Source organism: Engystomops pustulosus, chromosome 8 (genome assembly GCF_040894005.1).
Source record: "Engystomops pustulosus chromosome 8, aEngPut4.maternal, whole genome shotgun sequence".
Taxonomy (NCBI): domain Eukaryota; kingdom Metazoa; phylum Chordata; class Amphibia; order Anura; family Leptodactylidae; genus Engystomops; species Engystomops pustulosus.
The window spans coordinates 112,021,528-112,048,976 of record NC_092418.1 but is presented as its reverse complement, the minus strand read 5'-3'; the positions used below and the strand labels follow the sequence as shown (position 1 = coordinate 112,048,976).

The following is a 27,449-nucleotide window of genomic DNA, read 5'->3' as shown; positions in this document are numbered from 1 at the left end:
TGCCGGCAGGTACTCACTGGCTGTGTATCAGTGTGAGCTCCATCCTGGACTTCAGGGGGCGGGACTAGAGTGCAGGAGGCAAAGAGAGAGAGAAACTCAGCTCCACAGCCCTTACACAGAAATTCAAGATGGCTTCCTCGATCCAAAGTCAGAAGTTACAGGGTCGTATCTAAGGGCAACTGAAATTGTGTACAGCAGGACTGATAGAGACAGGTTGGACTTTTATCTGTGAAATGCTGCATTTTTTGTTAATAACAGGGAATTAGAGAATGAGTTATTCTGTTATATTTAAGAAACTTGTGGGAATTCCAATTTAAAGGGGTTTTCAGTCCAAAAGTTTTGCTACTCTATCCATAAAATAGGTCCTCAGCATCAGATTGTTCTTCACCTGACATCTAGCACCCGCTAGGGATCAGCTGTTCGCAGGAACAGGAAGCAGACAGCGCCATCTCTCTGTAATGGTTAGACTGCAGATCAGCCCCCATTCCTTTGAGAGAAAGCTAAGCTGCAGTGACTTGGTTCAGCCACTACACAAAGAAAGGCGCTGTCTGCTTTCTGCTCCATTCCCTATTTATCTGCTGATCCGTGTTCTGTGATCCTGTTTATCAGCCGGCCTTGGTGTGGGACCACAATATATGATATTGATGTCCTATCTTTAAGATAGATTATCAATAGTTTGGATTCTTAGTTTGGACTCTGCTCCTTGGTCACAAATAAACTAAACATATGTCTTGTAGATGATATTCCCTGCAGCATAAATTCTTCAGAAAATCACATTTTGATTTCTAGGCAAATTTGATTTTTGGAGCACTGTGGGTGTGGCCACTAAGTACATTACATCCTCTTTTGCCAAGTTTCTTTGCTTAGTGCCTCCCATTCTGAGTTTAATCACAGTTCCCTGCATCGCCTATAAAACTGGTCTACAGCCGGAGCACCAGACCTTTGTGGGGGTGCTGAGTGTGGGTCCCCAAAATCTGATATCTGACATATCGTTAGGGTAGGTCAGAAGTAGTTTTGGCACCTAAAACAATGTAAAACTCTTTGGTCACCTATGAACAACAGCCATGATACGACTTGAGCTTCTTGCCTCAGGCAGCACCACCTGCAGCAAGATGGGGGGCGGCATCGGTGGTGCAGTTACTTGTTAACTTGTTACAAAGCAGGCCCTGACACCTAAAAGTAGTGTCTCTAATTACCTAATGTCAGTACGGGAGTGAGACACTGCATGGACATCCCACTTTCTAAAAAAAATAACTAAATAACTAAAAATATTACTTCTGGATGGGATGGAGGGGGCACCATTCTATCTATAGCTCGCTTCGGCAGTAGAGCGTTTAGGTTCACCTCTGTGTGTAGGTTATTTGCCCCGCATCATAAATTCTGATTGATACGCAAATTAGAATTAAGGTGCTCCCTGGGCGTGGCCACAAAATACAGTGCACCCTCTTTTTCCCATGCTCTGGCATTAATGAATATCTCTACCTATAAAACTGGCTAAAGGGTGCAGCAGACATCCTGGCCACGCCCATAGTGCACCGAAAAAACATACCTCTGCACATAAGTAATACGTCTGACATTCATTTCACAAGCCTTTGACATGCACTGGTCTTGTTTGAGGAAGAATTCAGCCATGTTTCGTTATCCTGGACAATCCCTTTAAATGCCAGGGTCATGATATCTTGCGGTTTTGGAAGCTGTTTCCACCAGACGGGGATGAGATTGACTTCCTCCCCTCTTTTCTCATACAACCTCGGTGCATTCAGTATCGGCAACTGCACCACTAATCCCAACCCAGGGGGAACCCGTCAGCTTTCCGAATTTTTCTGCAAGAAGTTTATTAATTTGTGTGACTGCTTGTGCGAGGAATTGTGCATCGAGTGCTGAGACTGCGGAACAGGAGGAATGGAGACAAGACGAGCCGCGACCGAGGTGCAAATGAGATCTGCCGAGCCGCTGCCGTGTGGTGGGTTAATAACCAATCCCTCCGAAAGCGTTTTATCTTCACGCCGGGCGCTGCCAACTCTGGATCTGCGTGCGCTCTCTCCGGCTGTGACAACTCCAATCTAAATGGACGTCTTGTAAAACTCCCAAAAGACATGAGCGGAGTAAAGCGAGTTCTTCTTCATTTTGTATCCGTCTGTGGTGCTTAGTGGATTATAATGTTCCCATAGCAGCCGGTATTCGGGAGGACGTAGCTCCTCCAGGTGCTGATAACTACAGACCTGGTTCACCTGCTGTGAGGATGGTGCAAAATTGCAATTATTTGATAGAATCAACTCATCTGTGTGGTTTACCTGCGATCTGTAAAGCCGGGGGCACATGGGGTGCAGGATGGTTTGCCGCAGCAGAATCGCAAAGAAGTAAAACCTGCAGCAGTTCATATTCAAAGCATTTATACCGATTCCATCCACAAGCTACAAAAAGACCCCACAACCGAAACTTATTTGCAATGCAAAGGGTATACTGTGCTCTTCCAATTCTGAATCAAGCCGGAGTAGCGGTGGGATATCCAGAGCGGAAATTCTGCAGCCTTTGGAATCCATGTGTTCCTGGTCTTTGACAGTGAGGTGTTGGGCTTCCTGTAAGTTCCTCTGATACCTGTCAGTATATGATAATTTTACAGAACTTTCTCGCTCCTCCCTGCATCATACACTCCTCTGTTGCCTCCCCTTCCACTTTCTACACAGCAGGGAAGCTGTGGGACCTAAATATATCCTATGGTTATGTCCTTAATAGTTAAGATGGGAATACCCCTCTAATAAGAGAACATTAGGCATCATAAGAATCTGGGGCATACTAAATTTGACTCAGCTTGAGTGCAGACACAAGGAGAGGTTAGTCTCCGCCCACTTCACTGCTGCTGAGGAGGATTTCTGACAAGTAGCTTCACAACAGAAAATGTGATAACTCCCTAAAGAAAAGGGCTAGCAACACTGTATGGACAGCGTTCTGGTTGATTTAAAATGGGGAGTCACTTATGACAATTTGATAAAAAAAATCATTATGAAATAAGAATTATGAAATGTTTGTTATTATTGATGTTAAAAAATTAATTCACTTTAAATTTGGGAGGGTCCTATTCACTGTAATGCTATATGCTGCTGACATACGGGCCACACTCTGGAGCTGAGTGCTAGTAAGGACGAGTTCCTCTTCTATTTCTCATAACATCTTAATGACCTTCTAAAGTTCCCATGAAGGAAACTTAAAGGAACCCAAAAATCTGCTGCGGCACTTCTCTGCCTCCTCCAGTAATGAAGCGATAAACTTGCCAGACGTCTGGTGGCTGTATCTCTCCTTGGGGATGAAGGGTCTGATCTTTGCGGGTAGGACGGTGCCGCTCGCCTTCATTGTGCTCGGATCTGATGCGAGAAGCAGGGAAAATGATAAAGAATATTTAATGACATTATAAATCCGGAGCGGCTTTGATGAAAGGAACAATAACACAAGGTATCGTCTTCATCGGACGCCTTGTTATTTTATCTTGACTCTTCTTCATCTCAAAGTAAGATCTGAAATGATTTCCGGGGGGTCTGTGCGATAATCAGCGGCGCCTCTGTGATACATTGTAGCTGAGATTCCCAGATACAGTGTTGTTTAGCACCTTACTGAGTCCTGAACTGAGTAATTACTACATCTGTGCTAATGAGCCGACATCTGTCAGGTCCCAGAGCCTAAAGGGTCCTAAAGGAAAAAGCAAAAATATACATATAGAACTGTAAATTCCTGGGTTATTAGTGAAAATGTGGGTCAATTCCTCCAAATTCAGGTCTGACTTTAAATAACCATTGACACCTTCCTTGAGTTTAAAGGGAATCTATCAGCAGTACTGACCATGTAGAACTGCAGATTTCAGTGTCAGGTATGTAGGGTGTTGACCTTGGAGAGATGTGTAATCAGAGTGTATTGTTAGTAGCAGCAGGACTGTGAATTCTGGATTTATATCAAAGTTTGTAGCTTCCACCAAGTACACTGTGAGTGTCATTACACTGCTGTTCTCTGTGCTCTCTGCAGCCAGTGTTAAGTACTTTGATGTGTAATCAAAGCTTTGTGTATGTTGTTAGTAGCAGCAGGACTGTGAAATATGGACTTATAATCAAGGTCTGTAGCTTCCCCAAGTACACTGTGGGTGCCCTGACACTGTTGTGCTCTGTGCGCTCTGCAGCCAGTGTTATGCATTGTCCCTGGAGAGATGTGTAATCAGACCTCACACTGCTGTGCTCTGTGCTCTCTGCAGCCAGTTTTATGTACTGTCCCTGGAGAGATGTGTAATCAGACCTCACACTGCTGTGCTCTGTGCAGTAAATAGATAGCTTTTTCTGTATGTACCACCAGGCTGCAGGCACATGCTTTCTACCCAAATGTATGCTATGTCTTGGTCCCGACCTGGACATTGACTGCAGAGAGAAAAGAGCACAACAGTGTGAGGAGAACCTCTGCCCGGTGCACAATCTATGAATATGAGTCCATTTATCACAGTCCTACAGCTACCAGCTACATACACAAAGCTATGATTACTAGGGATTAGAGTAAATGGCTCAAGTCCAGGTTCGGGAACCTGAACCTGCAATTTTCGGTTTGGACCAGAACATAGTTTTTCGGGTCTGCTCATGGCTAAGAACTAGACATCTCTGTGGGATCGTACTCTGCTTCTCTGATACTGACGCTCTTGGTTCCTGCTACACTGCACTTCTTGGTTGTGAACAGAATGGAAACACTAGTGAAGGTCCTTCAGCTGAGGTGGATCAGAGGTCCAACCAGTTATGGATCCAACCTTCATGGGACTTCCGTCTTGGAAGGCCTATGCCGTATAGTCCAGCTCCGAAGAACTTGTCGTGCTTCATTCTGATGCCCCCCCCCCTTTCCTGTAGATAAGAAGACATAAAGGTATTTGGCATTGGACAGTTTACACCCCCCCCCCCTGTCTGCAGCCCCCAGGTCATCTCCATACACGTCCCCCGTCTGCAGCCCCCAGGCCATCCTCATACACACCCCTCCGTCTGCAGCCCCCAGGCCATCTCCATACACACCCCCCGTCTGCAGCCCCCAGGCCATCTCCATACACATCCCCCATCTGCAGCCCCCAGGCCATCCCCCATCTGCACCCCCCAGACCATCCCCATACACACCCCTCGTCAGCAGCCCCCAGACCATCCCCATACACATCCCCCATCTGCACCCCCCAGACGATCCCCATACACACCCCTCGTCTGCAGCCCCCAGACCATCCCCATACACGTACCCCGTCTGCAGCCACCAGACCATCCCGGTACACATCCCCCGTCTGCAGCCCCCAGACCATCCCGGTACACATTTACCGTCTGCAGCCCCCAGACCACGGCCTTAAACTGTATATTCAAGCCCTTAGAATACAGTATCCGTCTGCGCCTCCTGATACCGGCTTCTAAAACAAATTGAATTGACCACAGGCTTTCACCAGGACTTTGGAAGTGAAATCCTCATCTCTGAGCCGTCACCTGGCGAGTGGATAAACGTCTGGGAGCAGTTCACAAATGTCAGATTTCTGCGGCTCAGAGAAATTTAAATACAGTTTTTTTTTTGCTTTTGAAGTAACAAACCACTTCTGGAATATTGTCTGTAAGTGAAGCGGAACGGCTGGTGGGGACTGTTCACATTTACCTCTGATGCCAATGAGACAATGAGATGGTGGGGCAGATGGATTGTGATCTGGTCTAGTGAGGATAGCTGATTCTGCAGTCCCATCTGTACAAGGACCCACTGGTACCCCTTATAACACTGGAGGGGACTTTTGGTTCTTTTCCGGTATCAGGATAAGGTACAACTTCTATCTGTAACCACCCCTCACCAGGGCCGGCGTTAGGTTGTTGCAAATTGGGCATTTGACCAGGGCCCTCTGATCTAAAGGGGCCCCCTGCATGTGGACCTTTGTGGGCAGAGAATGGAGAAAGCCAAGCGCTGTACATGGCTCTGTCTGTACCTCTGTCTGTACTTCTGTCTGTACCTCTGTCTGTACTTCTGTCTGTACTTCTGTCTGTACCTCTGTCTGTACCTCTGTCTGTACTTCTGTCTGTACCTCTGTCTGTACTTCTGTCTGTACCTCTGTCTGTACCTCTGTCTGTACTTCTGTCTGTACCTCTGTCTGTACCTCTGTCTGTACCTCTGTCTTTACTTCTGTCTGTATCTCTGTCTGTATTTCTGTCTGTACCTCTGTCTGTACCTCTGTCTTTACTTCTGTCTGTACCTCTGTCTGTACTTCTGTCTGTACTTCTGTCTGTACTTCTGTCTTTACTTCTGTCTGTACCTCTGTCTGTACCTCTATCTGTACTTCTGTCTGTACCACTGTCTGTACCACTGTCTGTACCACTGTCTGTACTTCTGTCTGTACTTCTGTCTGTACCTCTGTCTGTTCCTCTGTCTGTACTTCTGTCTGTACCACTGTCTGTACCTCTGTCTGTACCTCTGTCTGTACCTCTGTCTGTACCTCTGTCTGTACTTCTGTCTGTACCTCTGTCTGTACTTCTGTCTGTACTTCTGTCTGTACCTCTGTCTGTACCTCTGTCTGTACTTCTGTCTGTACTTCTGTCTGTACCTCTGTCTGTACCTCTGTGAGGCCCAGATTTACTATTAGCGAGGCAAACTGCAGTACTCTCACGAATATGCAGAGTGCGCCTGATTATTGAATACTGGCGACAATCATCATTAATCTGGCGCATGCTGCACGCGCAAAACTTGCATAATCTGAGTGCACTCAGTTTAAAGGACATCTACCACCAGGATGTAGGATTGTAAACCAAGCACACTGACATACTGGTGTGCGCCCCCTCTGCCGGGATCTGCTCTTCTTGCAGCTTCTTATGCCCTGGTTTTTAAGAAAAACAAGGTTTTAAAAATTATGCAAATGAGCCTGAGGAGCTCCAGGCTCCATTGACATCTATGGAGCCAGGAGCCCCTCAGGTTCATTTGCATATATTTTTTAAATCCTTTTTCCAAGAACAAAGCAAGAACTAAGAAGCGGAAGTGGCATACACCAGTATGTTAGTGTGCTTGGTTTACAAACCTTCATCCTGGTGGTAGATGTCCTTTAATAGGCGTGCGCCACAATTATGTTGGACTTGCCATCATAAATGTAAGGCCAGGTGAGGATATGCACCGGAACGCCCCTTTAAGTGCACAGTATTGCTTCCTGGCGCTTCCTGTTTATGTGCGAACTACGCCAGAATACTGACGCAAGCAGAAGAGTAAATCTTGGCCAATGGACAGAGCGGCCGCTCGCTTGTTCAACGGAAGCACAACGGACCCCTGATCCTTGGGTGTGGATATTGGTTAACTTGTGGCGACTGGACAATCCCTTTAAGCTGGGAGTTGTAGTATCTTACATTATTATATATACATCAGAATATATTTCCCTTCAAATTTTAGTGCAGATTTGGTTGGGACTAGAGGAAACCCGTTTCAAAAACACTCATGTGTCAACCAATCAGTCGGTCTGGTGGCGTCTCGTCTTCACAGATGGCGCCCGGGGCGGCCCCGCGGTGTGATCCTGCCTTGTCATCCATCTCAGATGTTGGCTAGTGAGTGTTAGCGGGGGCCGGCGCGCTGCGAGGAATGTCACTTATTAACAGCGGCGGCTCGTGGAGATGACAGCCCTCGCTCCGTTTAAAGACTTTTTCCTGGCGCAGCGTGCGGCGTCTTTCCTCCTAGCGAGCGGCCGCTCGTAAATCCTCTCCTAAATAGGTTCTTCTAAGGTGCGATACAAAGTGTTTGGGTACTTTAATGTACATCGACCTGGCGAGTTACTATGGCGACACAAATGATAAAATATAATATACTTTTCCTGATCCGCCGCTTGTCACCGCCGCTCACGACAAATTCCCACTTATTGTGAGAGCTTTGTATCTGCCGCCCGCGTGCGAGGAGACGATGACAATGGCTGACATTCACAAAAGAACAAAAAAGGGGGATTCAAGTTTCTCTTTTATTTAAAATCCAAAAAAAAAAAAAAAAAAAGAAAAATTATTTTACTGTCGAAAGATAAGATTTTAGTGACAGAGAACGTGAATTTTAATTTACCTTTTTGTTTAAAACTTAAATGTTGCACTTTATTATTAATCTGATTTTTGCTAATGGGTTTCTTAGTTCAGGTCTTCTAGAGCAGCAGTTGCCTTCCTTCTATGCTTCCTATAATCACAATCCGTGCCCCGCCTCCAGTGTGCAGCCCCGCCCCCCCAGTGCATCATTTTGCATTGCAATAGCAGGAACTATAATTCATAAGTTTGTCTTAGCTCCACAAGTAAAAACATCCTTATCTGGTTTCGCCTTCTTCTTGTATTATGTATTTATGCAACTGAGTGCACTGAAGGCGGAGCTTAGACATCTAGTGCAGGTGTTTTCTTCATTCTATACCACTTTTACTTTAAAGCAACACCACTGTATACAAGGAATAACACCTCCCATAGAATATGGTTGTAAAAAGCGGCAAATGTGTGAAAAAGCATCACCCAGCCCCGCCCCCTGTGCACTTACATCCTTATTTACATAAAGACATTCATTGAATTATCTCTAAAATGACAGATCGTTAGGAAAGAGGAAAGGCTTTCCTGGAAAGCTTTTGAAGAGCCCAACACAATTCTGGTTTTACCTGTAAGGTGATTTGGGAAGTGGTAGAGTCCCTTTAAGCAGTAGTGGATTATAATACTAGTGGTATTCTAGGGGGCCCATGGCCACCCACATCACCCACCAAATTTTATACTGAGAAGGACCTTCACCGATGAAATCTTCATACATCTGTTCTGCTCTCAATACACATGTACACTAAAGCCATTTCAGGACCTTTGAAGGTCCCACAAAGGTCCTGAAACTGCAGCTTGAAAGCAGGAAGAAAGAACAAATCCTCCCAAGAATTCCAGACTTTAAAGGGCTATAATATTCATACAGCCCGGGGTCCATGTCAGTAATCATCCACCACTGCCTCTAATCATACCTACCATAGGCTCCTCCTCCTCCTAACTCTTACCCCACCCCCGCTTAGCAGCAGCGGATGAATTATCTGATGCGATGAATACTATGGCGCACATTTACTTACCCGGTCCATCTTCGTTCCTCTGACGAGCGTTTGGGTCTTCCGGCGATTCATGAAGGTCCTGTGCCCGATGTCCACCAGGTGTCGCTGCTGCGCCGAAGTCCGCCGAGGTGCCCCGGAGTTCATCGTCTTCATCGTGGTGCATGTGAGTATGGCCCGTGCGACCAATTTTTTTTTTTTAAATGCGGCGGTTTTTCCAAATCCGTCGGGTTACCGTTCGGCCACGCCCCCCGATTTCCGTCGCGTGCGCCAAAATCCCGGGGCAATTCAGGGAAAATCGGCACATTTCGGAAATATTCGGGTAACACGTCGGGAAAAAGCGAATCGGGCCCTTAGTAAATGACCCCCAATGTATCCAATGAGATCTTTGGAGTCATGACATCACCAAACAGAGCACTTCAGTGTAGCATGCGAGTGGCCACAAGGTGCAGTGCTCCTCCTCTGCACAAGGGGGCGGAGCATTTTCAAACAGGGCTGACGAGTTGGTGGTTGGGGTTAAAAACCTCATAGTATTGCAGTGGGATCTAGAAAGGAGGTTTTGGGGTCCCCTGTTTGGCACTCACTTTGCACATTAGACAGTTGACCCCATTTTTGAGGAGAGACACCTGAATGATTTATCAATGATCGATTATATTTTCAAGCCCACCAGGGAAAGCACGGAGAGACCCCCAAACTACACAAGACCACCAGAGAATTTACACACAGCCTTTGTATTATCCTAGATCACCGGATAAAAGTTATTCTGTATCTTCTTCTAGTTCCCCACGTTCTGATGTAACATGAAGCCCTCGTGGTTGTGTCTTATAGAGGTCTCCTGTGTCACCGACCACGACCGTCCTGCGGATGTGACCGAATGTCTCCAATGGGCCGGACCTCCCCCACCCGCAGAACAGGAGTGTAAGGTCCCGTGCAAGGAGGATTGTACATTCACCCCATGGACTAAATTTACCTCTTGTAACTCAGACTGTGCATCAACTAGAACAAGGAGAAGATCCCTGACAGGTAAGTTACTTCTCACCCGGCACCAACATTATGGTTTAAAATGTCAAGAGCTGCACTCACTATACTGCTGCTGGTGCAGTCACTGTGTATATACATGACATTACTTATCCTGTACTGATCCTGAGTTACATCCTGTATTATACTCCAGAGCTGCACTCAGTATTCTGCTGCTGGTGCAGTCACTGTGTACATACATGACATTACTTATCCTGTACTGATCCTGAGTTACATCCTGTGTTATACCCCAGAGCTGCACTCACTATTCTGCTGCTGGTGCAGTCACTGTGTACATACATGACATTACTTATCCTGTACTGATCCTGAGTTACATCCTGTATTATACCCCAGAGCTGCACTCACTATTCTGCTGCTGGTGCAGTCACTGTGTACATACATGACATTACTTATCCTGTACTGATCCTGAGTTACATCCTGTATTATACCCCAGAGCTGCACTCACTATTCTGCTGCTGGTGCAGTCACTGTGTACATACATGACATTACTTATCCTGTACTGATCCTGAGTTACATCCTGTATTATACCCCGGAGCTGCAGTCACTATTCTGCTGCTGGTGCAGTCACTGTGTACATACATGACATTACTTATCCTGTACTGATCCTGAGTTACATCCTGTATTATACACCAGAGCTGCACTCACTATTCTGCTGCTGGTGCAGTCACTGTGTACATACATGACATTACTTATCCTGTACTGATCCTGAGTTACATCCTGTATTATACCCCAGAGCTGCACTCACTATTCTGCTGCTGGTGCAGTCACTGTGTACATACATGACACTACTTATCCTGTACTGATCCTGAGTTACATCCTGTACTATACCCCAGAGCTGCACTCACTATTCTGCTGCTGGTGCAGTCACTGTGTACATACATGACACTACTTATCCTGTACTGATCCTGAGTTACATACTGTATTATATATACCCCAAAGCTGCACTCACTATTCTGCTGCTGGTGCAGTCACTGTGTACATACATGACATTACTTATCCTGCACTGATCCTGAGTTACATCTTGTATTATACCCCAGAGCTGCACTCACTATTCTGCTGCTGGTGCAGTCACTGTGTACATACATGACACTACTTATCCTGTACTGATCCTGAGTTACATACTGTATTATATATACCCCAGAGCTGCACTCACTATTCTGCTGCTGGTGCAGTCACTGTGTACATACATGACATTACTTATCCTGCACTGATCCTGAGTTACATCCTGTATTATACCCCAGAGCTGCACTCACTATTCTGCTGCTGGTGCAGTCACTGTGTACATACATGACATTACTTATCCTGTACTGATCCTGAGTTACATCCTGTATTATACTCCAGAGCTGCACTCACTATTCTGCTGCTGGTGCAGTCACTGTGTACATACATGACATTACTTATCCTGTACTGATCCTGAGTTACATCCTGTATTATACTCCAGAGCTGCACTCACTATTCTGCTGCTGGTACAGTCACTGTGTACATACATGACATTACTTATCCTGTACTGATCCTGAGTTACATCCTGTACTATACCCCAGAGCTGCACTCACTATTCTGCTGCTGGTGCAGTCACTGTGTACATACATGACATTACTTATCCTGTACTGATCCTGAGTTACATCCTGTACTATACCCCAGAGCTGCACTCACTATTCTGCTGCTGGTGCAGTCACTGTGTACATACATGACATTACTTATCCTGTGCTGATCCTCAGTTACATCCTGTATAATACTCCAGAGCTGCACTCACTATTCTGCTGCTGGTGCAGTCACTGTGTACATACATGACATTACTTATCCTGTACTGATCCTGAGTTACATCCTGTATTATACTCCAGAGCTGCACTCACTATTCTGCTGCTGGTGCAGTCACTGTGTACATACATGACATTACTTATCCTGTACTGATCCTGAGTTACATCCTGTATTATACCCCAGAGCTGCACTCACTATTCTGCTGCTGGTGCAGTCACTGTGTACATACATGACATTACTTATCCTGTACGGATCCTGAGTTACATCCTGTATTATACCCCAGAGCTGCACTCACTATTCTGCTGCTGGTGCAGTCACTGTGTACATACATGACATTACTTATCCTGTACTGATCCTGAGTTACATCTTGTATTATACCCCAGAGCTGCACTCACTATTCTGCTGCTGGTGCAGTCACTGTGTACATACATGACATTACTTATCCTGTACTGATCCTGAGTTACATCCTGTATTATACTCCAGAGCTGCACTCACTATTCTGCTGCTGGTGCAGTGACTGTGTACATACATGACATTACTTATCCTGTACTGATCCTGAGTTACATCCTGTATTATACTCCAGAGCTGCACTCACTATTCTGCTGGTGCCTCCACATTACTAAATATAAAAGATTCCAGTGTCTCCGCACTTAGCGTCCTCCGGAGATACAGCTGTTGTGTCTCGCTGAGACGCTAATTATACTTAATAGTTTAATTTATTGCAGGAATCGTCTCCACATATAATGTCATTAGTTAAATGAATTTACTATGATCTGAGGAGAATTTACAGCTGTTTCTGTAAATGTAGTTTTTACACTTTTTCTGGTTTTGGTGTCCATAGGGGAGAGGGGTCAGTACTGGTGACATCGCTGGATCCTCTTCTCAGGGCAGGAGATTCCACTCTTACTCATCCACCGACAGCAAGAAGCCCCCCCAACCCAAAATATCTCCCATTTTTAATCATTACTTCATATCTCATACAGAAGAGAACAAAATGGTTGTATGAAGGCGGCAGGAGTTGACCTCGCATCTTCTACAACCCTATAACTAGAGTGCAGTCAATGTCAATCTAAACCATGGTCCCCTTAGTGCCCATGCACTGAACCCCCTAATTTTGGCTGGCCTGGACAACAACCTTTTGTTAATGGGAGAGTCGCAATTTCCCTCTAAAATCCAACTGGCTGACCCTTCTTCCCTCCACCATCATCCTTCAGTGGCCAACGCTACATGTTAAAGGGGAATTCCCAAAGAAACAAGGCTGGGACATGTTGAATATTAGCATGTCTGATACTTTGAACTCATCATTCTTAGGCTCTGGTATAGGTTTTGGCAGGGGCGCTGCTGGAGGCAGGGTGTAGCTTCTTAAATTGGCCTATATGGAGTTGATACTCAATCCGAGAAGACCAGGATGAGAAATCACAAATTATAGAAAGGAAGTCAGTACATATTTTGCAAGAACCCATCAACTAAAAGCTTTGCTGCAGTTTTGATAAATTTCTGAATATATAACACCACCTCTTAGTTATCCACTAATGTTGCCGCACCACATGGTTAAAATCACAATGTCCATGTATTCTTAAAGGAGACCTGTCACCATCAACAAAATGCTGAATATTATATGTCATGGGATTGCTGATTCTCACCTGATCAATTTGGTGTTTGTTTTGTTAAAATCCGACCACCCATTCAAAAGATATGACCCCCGGAAGTTTCTACGTGTATAAGCTCATACCAGGCAAGAGGGGCGTGACCTCGTATTCTCCTGGGGGCGTGTCTCTTACCCTGCATGTGCTAATTTATATCTAAACTTCTGGGGGTCATATCTTTTGAATGAGTGGGCGGATTTTAATGCAACAAATACCAAATTCATCAGTTTGGCAGGGGCAATCACATAAGATATGTAGTTCAGTGCTGTGAAAAGGTCTCATTTCATTGTCACTATTGCAATAATTCTAAACATATTCAGCTCCCTGCATCTACTATGTGTCTCTTCCTTCTTAGTGACTGCTACATGGTGGCCATGGTAACTATTGATACCATTACAACAACGTTCTATTCTAATGGGGTTTTTGACCTAGATCTTAGGGTCCTGTAATGAAAGTGTTTAGCACAGAGAGTACGATATATACAATTATAGTTTATTTAGCTCAAAACATTCATTGTCACAACTAGAAACATTTCAGGTCAGTTGGCCTCATGCAGTAACATAAAGCAACATAAAGAAACATAAAGAAACGTAAAGCAACATAAAGAAACGTAAAGTAACATAAACCCTATAAGGGATACAGAAGTCCCTGGATAACAAAAGGCACCACACATAGTACACACTACACAGGACACCGCACATAGTACACACCGCACATAGTACACACCGCACATAGTACACACTACACAGGACACCGCACATAGTACACACTACACAGGACACCGCACATAGTACACACTACACAGGACACCGCACATAGTACACACTGCACATTGTACACAGTACACAAAGTACACAGTACACAAAGTACACACTACACATAATACACACTGCATACTACACAGGACATCGCACATAGTACACACTGCACTGTTTATGATAAGTGTCAGCCACTGTAATCGCAGTATTAGATAATACACGGTGGTGTTACAGACCAGGGATAACACACACAGTGATGTCACAGTACAGGGATAATACACACAGTGATGTCACAGTACAAGGATAATACACACAGTGATGTCACAGTACAGGGATAATACACACCGTGATGTCACAGTACAGGGATAATACACACAGTGATGTCACAGTACAAGGATAATACACACAGTGATGTCACAGTACAGGGATAATACACACAGTGATGTCACAGTACAGGGATAATACACACAGTGATGTCACAGTACAAGGATAATACACACAGTGATGTCACAGTACAGGGATAATACACACAGTGATGTCACAGTACAGGGATAATACACACAGCGATGTCACAGTACAGGGAAAATACAGACAGTGATGTCACAGTGCAGGGATAATACACACAGTGATGTCACAGTACAGGGAAAGTACACACAGTGATGTCACAGTGCAGGGATAATACACACAGTGATGTCACAGTACAGGGATAATACACACAGTGATGTCACAGTACAGGGATAATACACACAGCAATGTCACAGTACAGAGATAATACACACAGTGATGTCACAGTACAGAGATAATACACACAGTGATGTCACAGTACAGGGATACTACACACAGTGATGTCACAGTACAGGGATAATACACACAGTGATATCACAGTACAGAGATAATACACACAGTGATGTCACAGTACAGGGATCATACACAGTGATGTCACAGTACAGGGATAATACACACAGTGATGTCACAGTACAGGATAATACACACAGCGATGTCACAGTACAGGGGATAATACACACAGTGATGTCACAGTACAGAGATAATGCACACAGTGATGTCACAGTACAGGGATAATACACACAGTGATGTCACAGTACAGGGATAATACACACAGTGATGTCACAGTACAGGGATAATACACACAGTGATGTCACAGTACAGGGATAGTACACACAGTGATGTCACAGTACAGGGATAATACACACAGTAATGTCACAGTACAGGGATAATACACACAGTGATGTCACAGTACAGGGATAATACACACAGTGATGTCACAGTACAGGAGATAATACACACAGTGATGTCACAGTACAGGGATAATACACACCGTGATGTCACAGTACAGGGATAATACACACAGTGATGTCACAGTACAGGGATAATACACACAGTGATGTCACAGTACAGGGATAATACACACAGTGATGTCACAGTACAGGGATAATACACACAGTGATGTCACAGTACAGGGATAATACACACTGTGATGTCACAGTACAGGGATAATACACACAGTGATGTCACAGTACAGGGATAATACACACAGTGATGTCACAGTACAGGGATAATACACACAGCGATGTCACAGTACAGGGGTAATACACACAGTGATGTCACAGTACAGGGATAGTACACACAGTGATGTCACAGTACAGGGATAATCCACACAGTGATGTCACAGTACAGGGATAATACACACAGTGATGTCACAGTACAGGGATAATCCACACAGTGATGTCACAGTACAGGGATAATACACACAGTGATGTCACAGTACAGGGATAATACACACAGTGATGTTACTAGGGATAATACACACAGTGATGTCACAGTACATGGATAATATACACAGTGATGTTACAGTACAGGGATAGTACACACAGTGATGTCACAGTACAGGGATAATCCACACAGTGATGTCACAGTACAGGGATAATACACACAGTGATGTCACAGTACAGGGATAATAAACACAGTGATGTCACAGTACAGGGATAATACACCCAGTGATGTCACAGTACAGGGATAATACACACAGTGATGTCACAGTACAGGGATAATACACACAGTGATGTTACTAGGGATAATATATTCTCCATAGAAGTCTTTGGATGCTGTATACTGGCTTCGTATAAGACAGACATTGAGCCATTATAATAATACACCCATATACACAATGACTGACAGGTGTACAGCACTGACCCTACAGATCTGGATAGTATCCCCCTCTGTGCCCGCAGCTGCTCTGTATCCCGTTCCAGTTGATCTTCCAATAAGTTTTCTAACGTGACTTCATTACAAGACGCTCTGACTCTATAGCTGCGGCTTCATTAGCCGGCGTATCAATCCACATTCATTAGAACAAACAGCATAAAACATCAATAAAACAACATAAAAAGCGCAGTCCTTCCCCGTTTCACCTTCACGGGCTTTAAAACTTCAAGACGAATTGTGTACAGAAAATCTCGGCCTTGCGTTAAATTTCATTGATTGCCTTTGGAGTAAAATCCAGCGGGGGCGGCGGAAAATCGGGAGTAACGCTCCAAATGTTTATTGGAAACAAAGGCAGAGTAATTGTTTTACACGGGGCATGTAATTGCGGGACATAAAGAGCCCATATAACCTTCGTGTTAGAGAAGCGGCACCACCAGGCGCAGCGCCGACCCTCTGATACTCGGCCGCTGCTTCCAATCATTCCGGATTCTGCTGCCTCGTATTTCATTCTGTATCATCCAATGTTATCATCAGCTGAAACAATGTAGCTCTGCTCTGATCCATGGCGAAAAGCAAGAAATGCTGCAAAACACAGCCTCCAGTTATGTCTCAGGCGCATACTGCATGTCAATGATTACGGCTGTACTAAAAGTCCTGCCAAAAGAGAGCTTAAAGCGCCTCTGTCACTGTATTTAACCCATTAAACTACCAGCCCCCCTCAGGAAGGGGTTAAAATGTCCTTTCTAGAACTCTCTCTGTGAAATCTCCTCCAAAAAGCAGAGACGAGTCAGATTTTGCCTGAGATGAGTCAAGTTTAGAGGCTGCAGGGGATGGGTCACTTTAGACGCCCCTATCTTGTGTTCTCTAGTTGCTATAGTTATGTTGCTGGTGTCGTCTTAAGGTTAAGAATCTCATCTTTCAGATTGCACCGGTCTTGTGGTTCTGTGATCAATAGGACCGGAGATCCAGGGAGCTAAACAGAACCTGGAGCCTTTGTTTAGATCCTAAGATCTAGGCATCTAACTGTGACATCCCCCTCCCAGCCTCTAAGCCTGACTCGTCTTTATAGGAGGGAATAGGAGGCTAGAACAGAGGGCTCTATGAAAGCAACATCAAAACGGAACCTCTGGACCCAAATTGGTTCTTATTTCTACATCCCCTCGGGCCCATAGTAAAAAGAAATAAGGGCAACCCCTTTAAATGTAGTATATGCACTGCTGAAGTTACAAATTGCATCGGCCACTGATACCAGCCACAACATGAGCGTCTCTGGTGCGCATGCGCCTAGCCGGAGTGGGAAAAGCTGTAAGGAAATGTAGGGCTAGCCCACGGCTCACAGCGATGCGCACAAGTCAGGGCAGCGCAGCTCTGGGTGACTTGTGAACCTGAGTTTCCGTAGATGCCCCCAAAGCACTTGCCATCTCTTTAGCATGACGTTCATTTTACAACTCTGTGATGTGTAAATCCTGCTGACAGATTCCCGTATACAATTTTGGAATGTCCACCTTCAAGGACCCCTTAAATCCTCTGATAAATGATAAACCAAGGACATTACTCATAGATTCAGGCACCGTGACTGTGGTATCTTCTTATATTTCTTAATCGTGGCCTAAAATTATGATAATGAGCCTGAAGGGCTCTAGGCTAAACCGTACCATGCTGTAGTTTCACAGGCTGTGCAGGAGCACTTCCCCCCTCCCATTATGTGAGATTACACCAGGCAGAAGGAGGCGGGGAGGGGAAGACAGTGTAACAGCCTGTGAATCTGCAGCACGGAGGGGCTCTAGTAACACTTCTGGTTACTTGGAATAATTTTCATGACTGATTTTAGAAGGATGGAGGCCATGAATAACACATATAAGAAGATCCCACAGTCCCGGTGCCTGGATCTATGGGTAATGTCCCTGGTTTATGGAAGTATCTTCTGTGCTCCCATTTCTTCTTGGCTCACCGTAGCCTTGAGGACTTCTCTCTAGTATTGGTTGTGATGTGGTATTTGTGTATTTATTGGGTTCCCCTACACTTGTACATTATAATACTATTGCGTTCCGGTTACAGGGAGAAGCAAGAAGCGGGACAGATGTCAGGACTCCGAGGCTTATCCGTTACTGGAGACGGAGGCGTGCGCCTGTGAAGTCTATAAATCTCAGCCGCACGGAAATTGGTCGGACTGTATAACACAAGATGCAAGAAATGAGATGCAGCCGGGAGTGCGAGCGCGAGGAATCATGAAAGGCTGCGGCAGAGGCGTCCGACTCCGAGCCATCGCCTGCTACCATCTAACTGGCAGAATAGTCGCAGCCGCTCTCTGTACTCCCTCCGGTAAGAAGAAACGCAGGATTATTTATAGAGACGCCAGTTATCACTCAGCGGTATTAATTGTGAAGGCGGAGAAGGGAATCGCATCCGTGTAGTTTTACATTTTAAATATCCAACATTTATATAAGAGAAGCTCCAATAATCACAGAGAAAGAGGTGTTATAGCAGTATTATAGTAGTTATATTCTTGTACATAGGAGCAGTATTATAGTAGTTATATTCCTGTACATAGGGGGCAGTATTATAGTAGTTATATTCTTGTACATAGGGAGCAGTATTATAGTAGTTATATTCTTGTACATAGGGGGCAGTATTATAGTAGTTATATTCTTGTACATAGGGGCAGTATTATAGTAGTTATATTCTTGTACATAGGAGCAGTATTATAGTAGTTATATTCTTGTACATAGGAGGCAGTATTATAGTAGTTATATTCCTGTACATAGGGGGCAGTATTATAGTAGTTATATTCTTGTACATAGGGAGCAGTATTATAGTAGTTATATTCTTGTACATAGGGGGCAGTATTATAGTAGTTATATTCTTGTACATAGGGGCAGTATTATAGTAGTTATATTCTTGTACATAGGAGCAGTATTATAGTAGTTATATTCTTGTACATAGGAGGCAGTATTATAGTAGTTATATTCTTGTACATAGGAGCAGTATTATAGTAGTTATATTCCTGTACATAGAGGGCAGTATTATAGTAGTTATATTCCTGTACATAGGGGGCAGTATTATAGTAGTTATATTCCTGTACATGGGGGGCAGTATTATAGTAGTTATATTCCTGTACATAGGGGGCAGTATTATAGTAGTTATATTCTTGTACATAGGGGGCAGTATTATAGTAGTTATATTCTTGTACATAGGGGGCAGTATTATAGTAGTTATATTCTTGTACATAGGGGGCAGTATTATAATAGTTATATTCTTGTACATAGGGGGCAGTATTATAGTAGTTATATTCCTGTACATAGGGGGCAGTATTATAGTAGTTATATTCCTGTACATAGTGGGCAGTATTATAGTAGTTATATTCCTGTACATAGGGGGCAGTATTATAGTAGTTATATTCTTGTACATAGGGGACAGTATTATAGTAGTTATATTCCTGTACATAGGGGGCAGTATTATAGTAGTTATATTCCTGTACATAGGGGGAGTATTATAGTAGTTATATTCTTGTACATAGGGGGCAGTATTATAGTAGTTATATTCCTGTACATAGGGGGCAGTATTATAGTAGTTATATTCTTGTACATAGGGGGGAGTATTATAGTAGTTATATTCCTGTACATAGGGGGCAGTATTATAGTAGTTATATTCCTGTACATAGAGGGCAGTATTATAGTAGTTATATTCCTGTACATAGGAGGCAGTATTATAGTAGTTATATTCTTGTACATAGTGGGCAGTATTATAGTAGTTATATTCCTGTACATAGGGGGCAGTATTATAGCAGTTATATTCTTGTACATAGGGGGCAGTATTATAGTAGTTATATTCCTGTACATAGGAGGCAGTATTATAGTAGTTATATTCTTGTACATAGTGGGCAGTATTATAGTAGTTATATTCTTGTACATAGGGGGCAGTATTATAGTAGTTATATTCTTGTACATAGGGGGCAGTATTATAGTAGTTATATTCTTGTACATAGGGGCAGTATTATAGTAGTTAGATTCTTGTACATAGGGGGCAGTATTATAGTAGTTATATTCCTGTACATAGGGAGCAGTATTATAGTAGTTATATTCCTGTACATAGGGGGCAGTATTATAGTAGTTATATTCTTGTACATAGGGGGCAGTATTATAGTAGTTATATTCTTGTACATAGGGGGCAGTATTATAGTAGTTATATTCTTGTACATAGGGGGCAGTATTATAGTAGTTATATTCCTGTACATAGGGGGCAGTATTATAGTAGTTATATCCTTGTACATAGGGGGCAGTATTATAGTAGTTATATTCCTGTACATAGGGGGCAGTATTATAGTAGTTATATTCCTGTACATAGGGGGCAGTATTATAGTAGTTATATTCCTGTACATAGGGGGGCAGTATTATAGTAGTTATATTCTTGTACATAGGGGGCAGTATTATAGTAGTTATATTCCTGTACATAGGGGGCAGTATTATAGTAGTTATATTCTTGTACATAGGGGGCAGTATTATAGTAGTTATATTCCTGTACATAGGGGGCAGTATTATAGTAGTTATATTCCTGTACATAGAGGGCAGTATTATAGTAGTTATATTCTTGTACATAGGGGGCAGTATTATAGTAGTTATATTCCTGTACATAGGGGGGCAGTATTATAGTAGTTATATCCTTGTACATAGGGGGCAGTATTATAGTAGTTATATTCCTGTACATAGGGGGCAGTATTATAGTAGTTATATTCTTGTACATAGGGGGCAGTATTATAGTAGTTATATTCTTGTACATAGGGGGCAGTATTATAGTAGTTATATTCTTGTACATAGGGGGCAGTATTATAGTAGTTATATTCCTGTACATAGGGGGCAGTATTATAGTAGTTATATTCCTGTACATTGGGGGCAGTATTATAGTAGTTATATTCTTGTACATAGGGGGCAGTATTATAGTAGTTATATTCTTGTACATAGGGGGCAGTATTATAGTAGTTATATTCCTGTACATAGGGGGCAGTATTATAGTAGTTATATTCTTGTACATAGGGGCAGTATTATAGTAGTTATATTCCTGTACATAGGGGGCAGTATTATAGTAGTTATATTCCTGTACATAGGGGGCAGTATTATAGTAGTTATATTCTTGTACATAGGGGGCAGTATTATAGTAGTTATATTCCTGTACATAGGGGGCAGTATTATAGTAGTTATATTCTTGTTCATAGGGGGCAGTATTATAGTAGTTATATCCCTGTACATAGGGGGCAGTATTATAGTAGTTATATTCCTGTACATAGGGGGCAGTATTATAGTAGTTATATTCCTGTACATAGGGGGCAGTATTACAGTAGCTATATTCTTGTACATAGGGGGCAGTATTATAGTAGTTATATTCCTGTACATAGGGGGCAGTATTATAGCAGTTATATTCTTGTACATAGGGGGCAGTATAATAGTAGTTATATTCCTGTACATAGGAGGCAGTATTATAGTAGTTATATTCTTGTACATAGTGGGCAGTATTATAGTAGTTATATTCTTGTACATAGGGGGCAGTATTATAGTAGTTATATTCTTGTACATAGGGGGCAGTATTATAGTAGTTATATTCTTGTACATAGGGGCAGTATTATAGTAGTTAGATTCTTGTACATAGGGGGCAGTATTATAGTAGTTATATTCTTGTACATAGGGGGCAGTATTATAGTAGTTATATTCCTGTACATAGGGAGCAGTATTATAGTAGTTATATTCCTGTACATAGGGGGCAGTATTATAGTAGTTATATTCTTGTACATAGGGGGCAGTATTATAGTAGTTATATTCTTGTACATAGGGGGCAGTATTATAGTAGTTATATTCTTGTACATAGGGGGCAGTATTATAGTAGTTATATTCCTGTACATAGGGGGCAGTATTATAGTAGTTATATCCTTGTACATAGGGGGCAGTATTATAGTAGTTATATTCCTGTACATAGGGGGCAGTATTATAGTAGTTATATTCCTGTACATAGGGGGCAGTATTATAGTAGTTATATTCCTGTACATAGGGGGGCAGTATTATAGTAGTTATATCCTTGTACATAGGGGGCAGTATTATAGTAGTTATATTCCTGTACATAGGGGGCAGTATTATAGTAGTTATATTCCTGTACATAGGGGGCAGTATTATAGTAGTTATATTCCTGTACATAGGGGGGCAGTATTATAGTAGTTATATTCTTGTACATAGGGGGCAGTATTATAGTAGTTATATTCCTGTACATAGGGGGCAGTATTATAGTAGTTATATTCTTGTACATAGGGGGCAGTATTATAGTAGTTATATTCCTGTACATAGGGGGCAGTATTATAGTAGTTATATTCCTGTACATAGAGGGCAGTATTATAGTAGTTATATTCTTGTACATAGGGGGCAGTATTATAGTAGTTATATTCCTGTACATAGGGGGGCAGTATTATAGTAGTTATATCCTTGTACATAGGGGGCAGTATTATAGTAGTTATATTCCTGTACATAGGGGGCAGTATTATAGTAGTTATATTCTTGTACATAGGGGGCAGTATTATAGTAGTTATATTCTTGTACATAGGGGGCAGTATTATAGTAGTTATATTCTTGTACATAGGGGGCAGTATTATAGTAGTTATATTCCTGTACATAGGGGGCAGTATTATAGTAGTTATATTCCTGTACATTGGGGGCAGTATTATAGTAGTTATATTCTTGTACATAGGGGGCAGTATTATAGTAGTTATATTCTTGTACATAGGGGGCAGTATTATAGTAGTTATATTCCTGTACATAGGGGGCAGTATTATAGTAGTTATATTCTTGTACATAGGGGCAGTATTATAGTAGTTATATTCCTGTACATAGGGGGCAGTATTATAGTAGTTATATTCCTGTACATAGGGGGCAGTATTATAGTAGTTATATTCTTGTACATAGGGGGCAGTATTATAGTAGTTATATTCCTGTACATAGGGGGCAGTATTATAGTAGTTATATTCTTGTTCATAGGGGGCAGTATTATAGTAGTTATATCCCTGTACATAGGGGGCAGTATTATAGTAGTTATATTCCTGTACATAGGGGGCAGTATTATAGTAGTTATATTCCTGTACATAGGGGGCAGTATTACAGTAGCTATATTCTTGTACATAGGGGGCAGTATTATAGTAGTTATATTCCTGTACATAGGGGGCATTATTATAGTAGTTATATTCTTGCACATAGGGGTCAGTATTATAGTAGTTATATTCTTGTACATAGGGGGCAGTATTATAGTAGTTATATTCTTGTACATATGAGGCAGTATTATAGTAGTTATATTCCTGTACATAGTGGGCAGTATTATAGTAGTTATATTCCTGTACATAGTGGGCAGTATTATAGTAGTTATATTCCTGTACATAGGGGGCAGTATTATAGTAGTTATATTCCTGTACATAGGGGGCAATATTATAGTAGTTATATTCTTGCACATAGGGGTCAGTATTACAGTAGTTATATTCTTGTACATATGAGGCAGTATTATAGTAGTTATATTCCTGTACATAGGGGGCAGTATTATAGTAGTTATATTCTTGTACATATGAGGCAGTATTATAGTAGTTATATTCTTGTACATAGGGGGCAGTATTATAGTAGTTATATTCTTGTACATAGGGGGCAGTATAATAGTAGTTATATTCCTGTACATAGGGGGCAGTATAATAGTAGTTATATTCTTGTACATAGGGGCAGTATTATAGTAGTTATATTCTTGTACATAGGGGGCAGTATTATAGTAGTTATATTCCTGTACATAGGGGGCAGTATTATAGTAGTTATATTCCTGTACATAGGGGGCAGTATTATAGTAGTTATATTATTGTACATAGGGGGCAGTATTATAGTAGTTATATTCCTGTACATAGGGGCAGTATTATAGTAGTTATATTCTTGTACATAGGGGGCAGTATTATAGTAGTTATATTCCTGTACATAGGGGGCAGTATTATAGTAGTTATATTCCTGTACATAGGGGGCAGTATTATAGTAGTTATATTATTGTACATAGGGGGCAGTATTATAGTAGTTATATTCCTGTACATAGGGGCAGTATTATAGTAGTTATATTCTTGTACATAGGGGGCAGTATTATAGTAGTTATATTCCTGTACATAGGGGGCAGTATTATAGTAGTTATATTCTTGTACATAGGGAGCAGTATTATAGTAGTTATATTCCTGTACATAGGGGCAGTATTATAGTAGTTATATTATTGTACATAGGGGGTAGTATTATAGTAGTTATATTCCTGTACATAGGAGGCAGTATTATAGTAGTTATATTATTGTACATAGGGGGTAGTATTATAGTAGTTATATTCCTGTACATAGGGGGCAGTATTATAGTAGTTATATTCCTGTACATAGGGGCAGTAATATAGTAGTTATATTCTTGTACATAGGGGGCTGTATTATAGTAGTTATATTCTTGTACATAGGGGGCAGTATTATAGTAGTTATATTATTGTACATAGGGGGCAGTATTATAGTAGTTATATTCTTGTACATAGAGGGCAGTATTATAATAGTTATAATCATGTACATAGGGGGCAGTATTACAGTAGTTATATTCTTGTACATAGGGAGCAGTATTATAGTAGTTATATTCCTGTACATAGGGGCAGTATTATAGTAGTTATATTCTTGTACATAGGGGGCAGTATTATAATAGTTATATTCTTGTACACATTTTTCCGAAAAGTAGCAGTATATGTTGAGCTCTGAATCAGAAAATTACTTATTTGACCCTGAGCTGTAATTTAGTATCATTCAGCATAGAATATTACGATTCTTTAGGTTAACAAAAAAGATATGTTTTTCTCCCTTGGACGGATACTTTAATCCTGATAGTAGGGTCACATTAAAATATGACTGTAGTCGAAAACCCAGTGTCCGTTAATTCATGCATATAACTATATTTTTATAGTAGCTATAAAACAACATAAAGTCTTATGGATCGCTATTCCCCTTCCTCTAGTATAAACCCATTTATGATTCGCTCGTAAACTCTCCTATTTTGTCCCCGTGGGCCACATTCTCCGCCGGTCAGATTCTATCTGGAGGGTTAACTCACTATTATGGATAATCTTGTTTCATTTACCATCAGCGGCGGCTCTGCGCGGCCCGTGATAAGCCGATTCAGCGAACATGAGATGTTCCCATTATAGAATGGATGGAGTTACAGCTGGATCTAGATAATGGTGCCGGGTGCGTGTAGAGGAGCCGATAGAGCGTCACCGCCAGATAACGCGCGTCTGTGTTTGAAGGGTCACTGCAGAATGAATGGACTGCGCTGAGTTTTCCTGAGCCCCTGGATGTTACATGGAGGGGCCGCAATAACACTCTTATCACACCGTGCAGCCGCTCGCCTCTAGAAGGGTCACAATGTGTCACCAACAATACAAGGGGAAGAAAGACATCGCCAGATCACTGCTCTGCCCTTTATATGCCAACATCTTATTATTATTAAAGGCCAATTCTGGCCACGATGGATGTGAATATCACCAGTACAGTAATGACTCCTAAATGATATATTACAGACTGAATATTATTATAGATGAAAGTGCTGGATACCGTTTATTGTAGTCTCTGCAATCCTCCCATCACGTCTCATTAAGAGCTTTGTCCTCTGCTCAGGGCTAGCCCCTATGTACAGGAATATAACTACTATAATACTGCCCCCTATGTACAGGAATATAACTACTATAATACTGTCCCCTATGTACAAGAATATAACTACTATAATACTGCCCCCTATGTACAGGAATATAACTGCTATAATACTGCCCCCTATGTACAGGAATATAACTGCTATAATACTGCCCCCTATGTACAGGAATATAACTACTATAATACTGCCCCCTATGTACAGGAATATAACTACTATAATACTGTCCCCTATGTACAAGAATATAACTACTATAATACTGCCCCCTATGTACAAGAATATAACTACTATAATACTGCCCCCTATGTACAGGAATATAACTACTATAATACTGCCCCCTATGTACAAGAATATAACTACTATAATACTTCCCCCTATGTACAGGAATATAACTACTATAATACTGCCCCCTATGTACAAGTATATAACTACTATAATACTGCCCCCTATGTACAAGAATATAACTACTATAATACTGCCCCCTATGTACAAGAATATAACTACTATAATACTGCCCCCTATGTACAAGAATATAACTACTATAATACTGCCCCCTATGTACAAGAATATAACTACTATAATACTGCCCCATATGTACAGGAATATAACTACTATAATACTGCCCCCTATGTACAAGAATATAACTACTATAATACTGTCCCCTATGTACAGGAATATAACTACTATAATACTGCCCCCTATGTACAAGAATATAACTAGTATAATACTGCCCCCTATGTACAAGAATATAACTACTATAATACTGCCCCCTATGTACAGGAATATAACTACTATAATACTGCCCCCTATGTACAAGAATATAACTACTATAATACTGCCCCCTATGTACAAGAATATAACTACTATAATACTGCCCCCTATGTACAAGAATATAACTACTATAATACTGCCCCCTATGTACAAGAATATAACTACTATAATACTGCCCCCTATGTACAGGAATATAACTACTATAATACTGCCCCCTATGTACAAGAATATAACTACTATAATACTGCCCCCTATGTACAAGAATATAACTACTATAATACTGCCCCCTATGTACAAGAATATAACTACTATAATACTGCCCCCTATGTACAGGAATATAACTACTATAATACTGCCCCCTATGTACAAGAATATAACTACTATAATACTGCCCGCTATGTACAAGAATATAACTACTATAATACTGCCCCCTATGTACAGGAATATAACTACTATAATACTCCCCCTCTGTACAAGAATATAACTACTATAATACTGCCCCCTA

The 27,449-nt window shown here is 42.0% G+C and overlaps 1 protein-coding gene across 1 annotated transcript in view; it reads left to right on the top strand.

The window, feature by feature from the left end:
• The window catches only part of THSD7B (thrombospondin type 1 domain containing 7B), a 445,789-nt gene that overhangs the window by 287,292 nt on the left and 131,048 nt on the right, over positions 1-27,449 (top strand). Inside the window, exons 14-15 of the mRNA XM_072122242.1 lie at positions 9,869-10,063; positions 18,522-18,785. Coding sequence (XP_071978343.1) covers positions 9,869-10,063; positions 18,522-18,785 — 459 coding nt within the window. The remainder of the gene's footprint in view (positions 1-9,868; positions 10,064-18,521; positions 18,786-27,449) is intronic.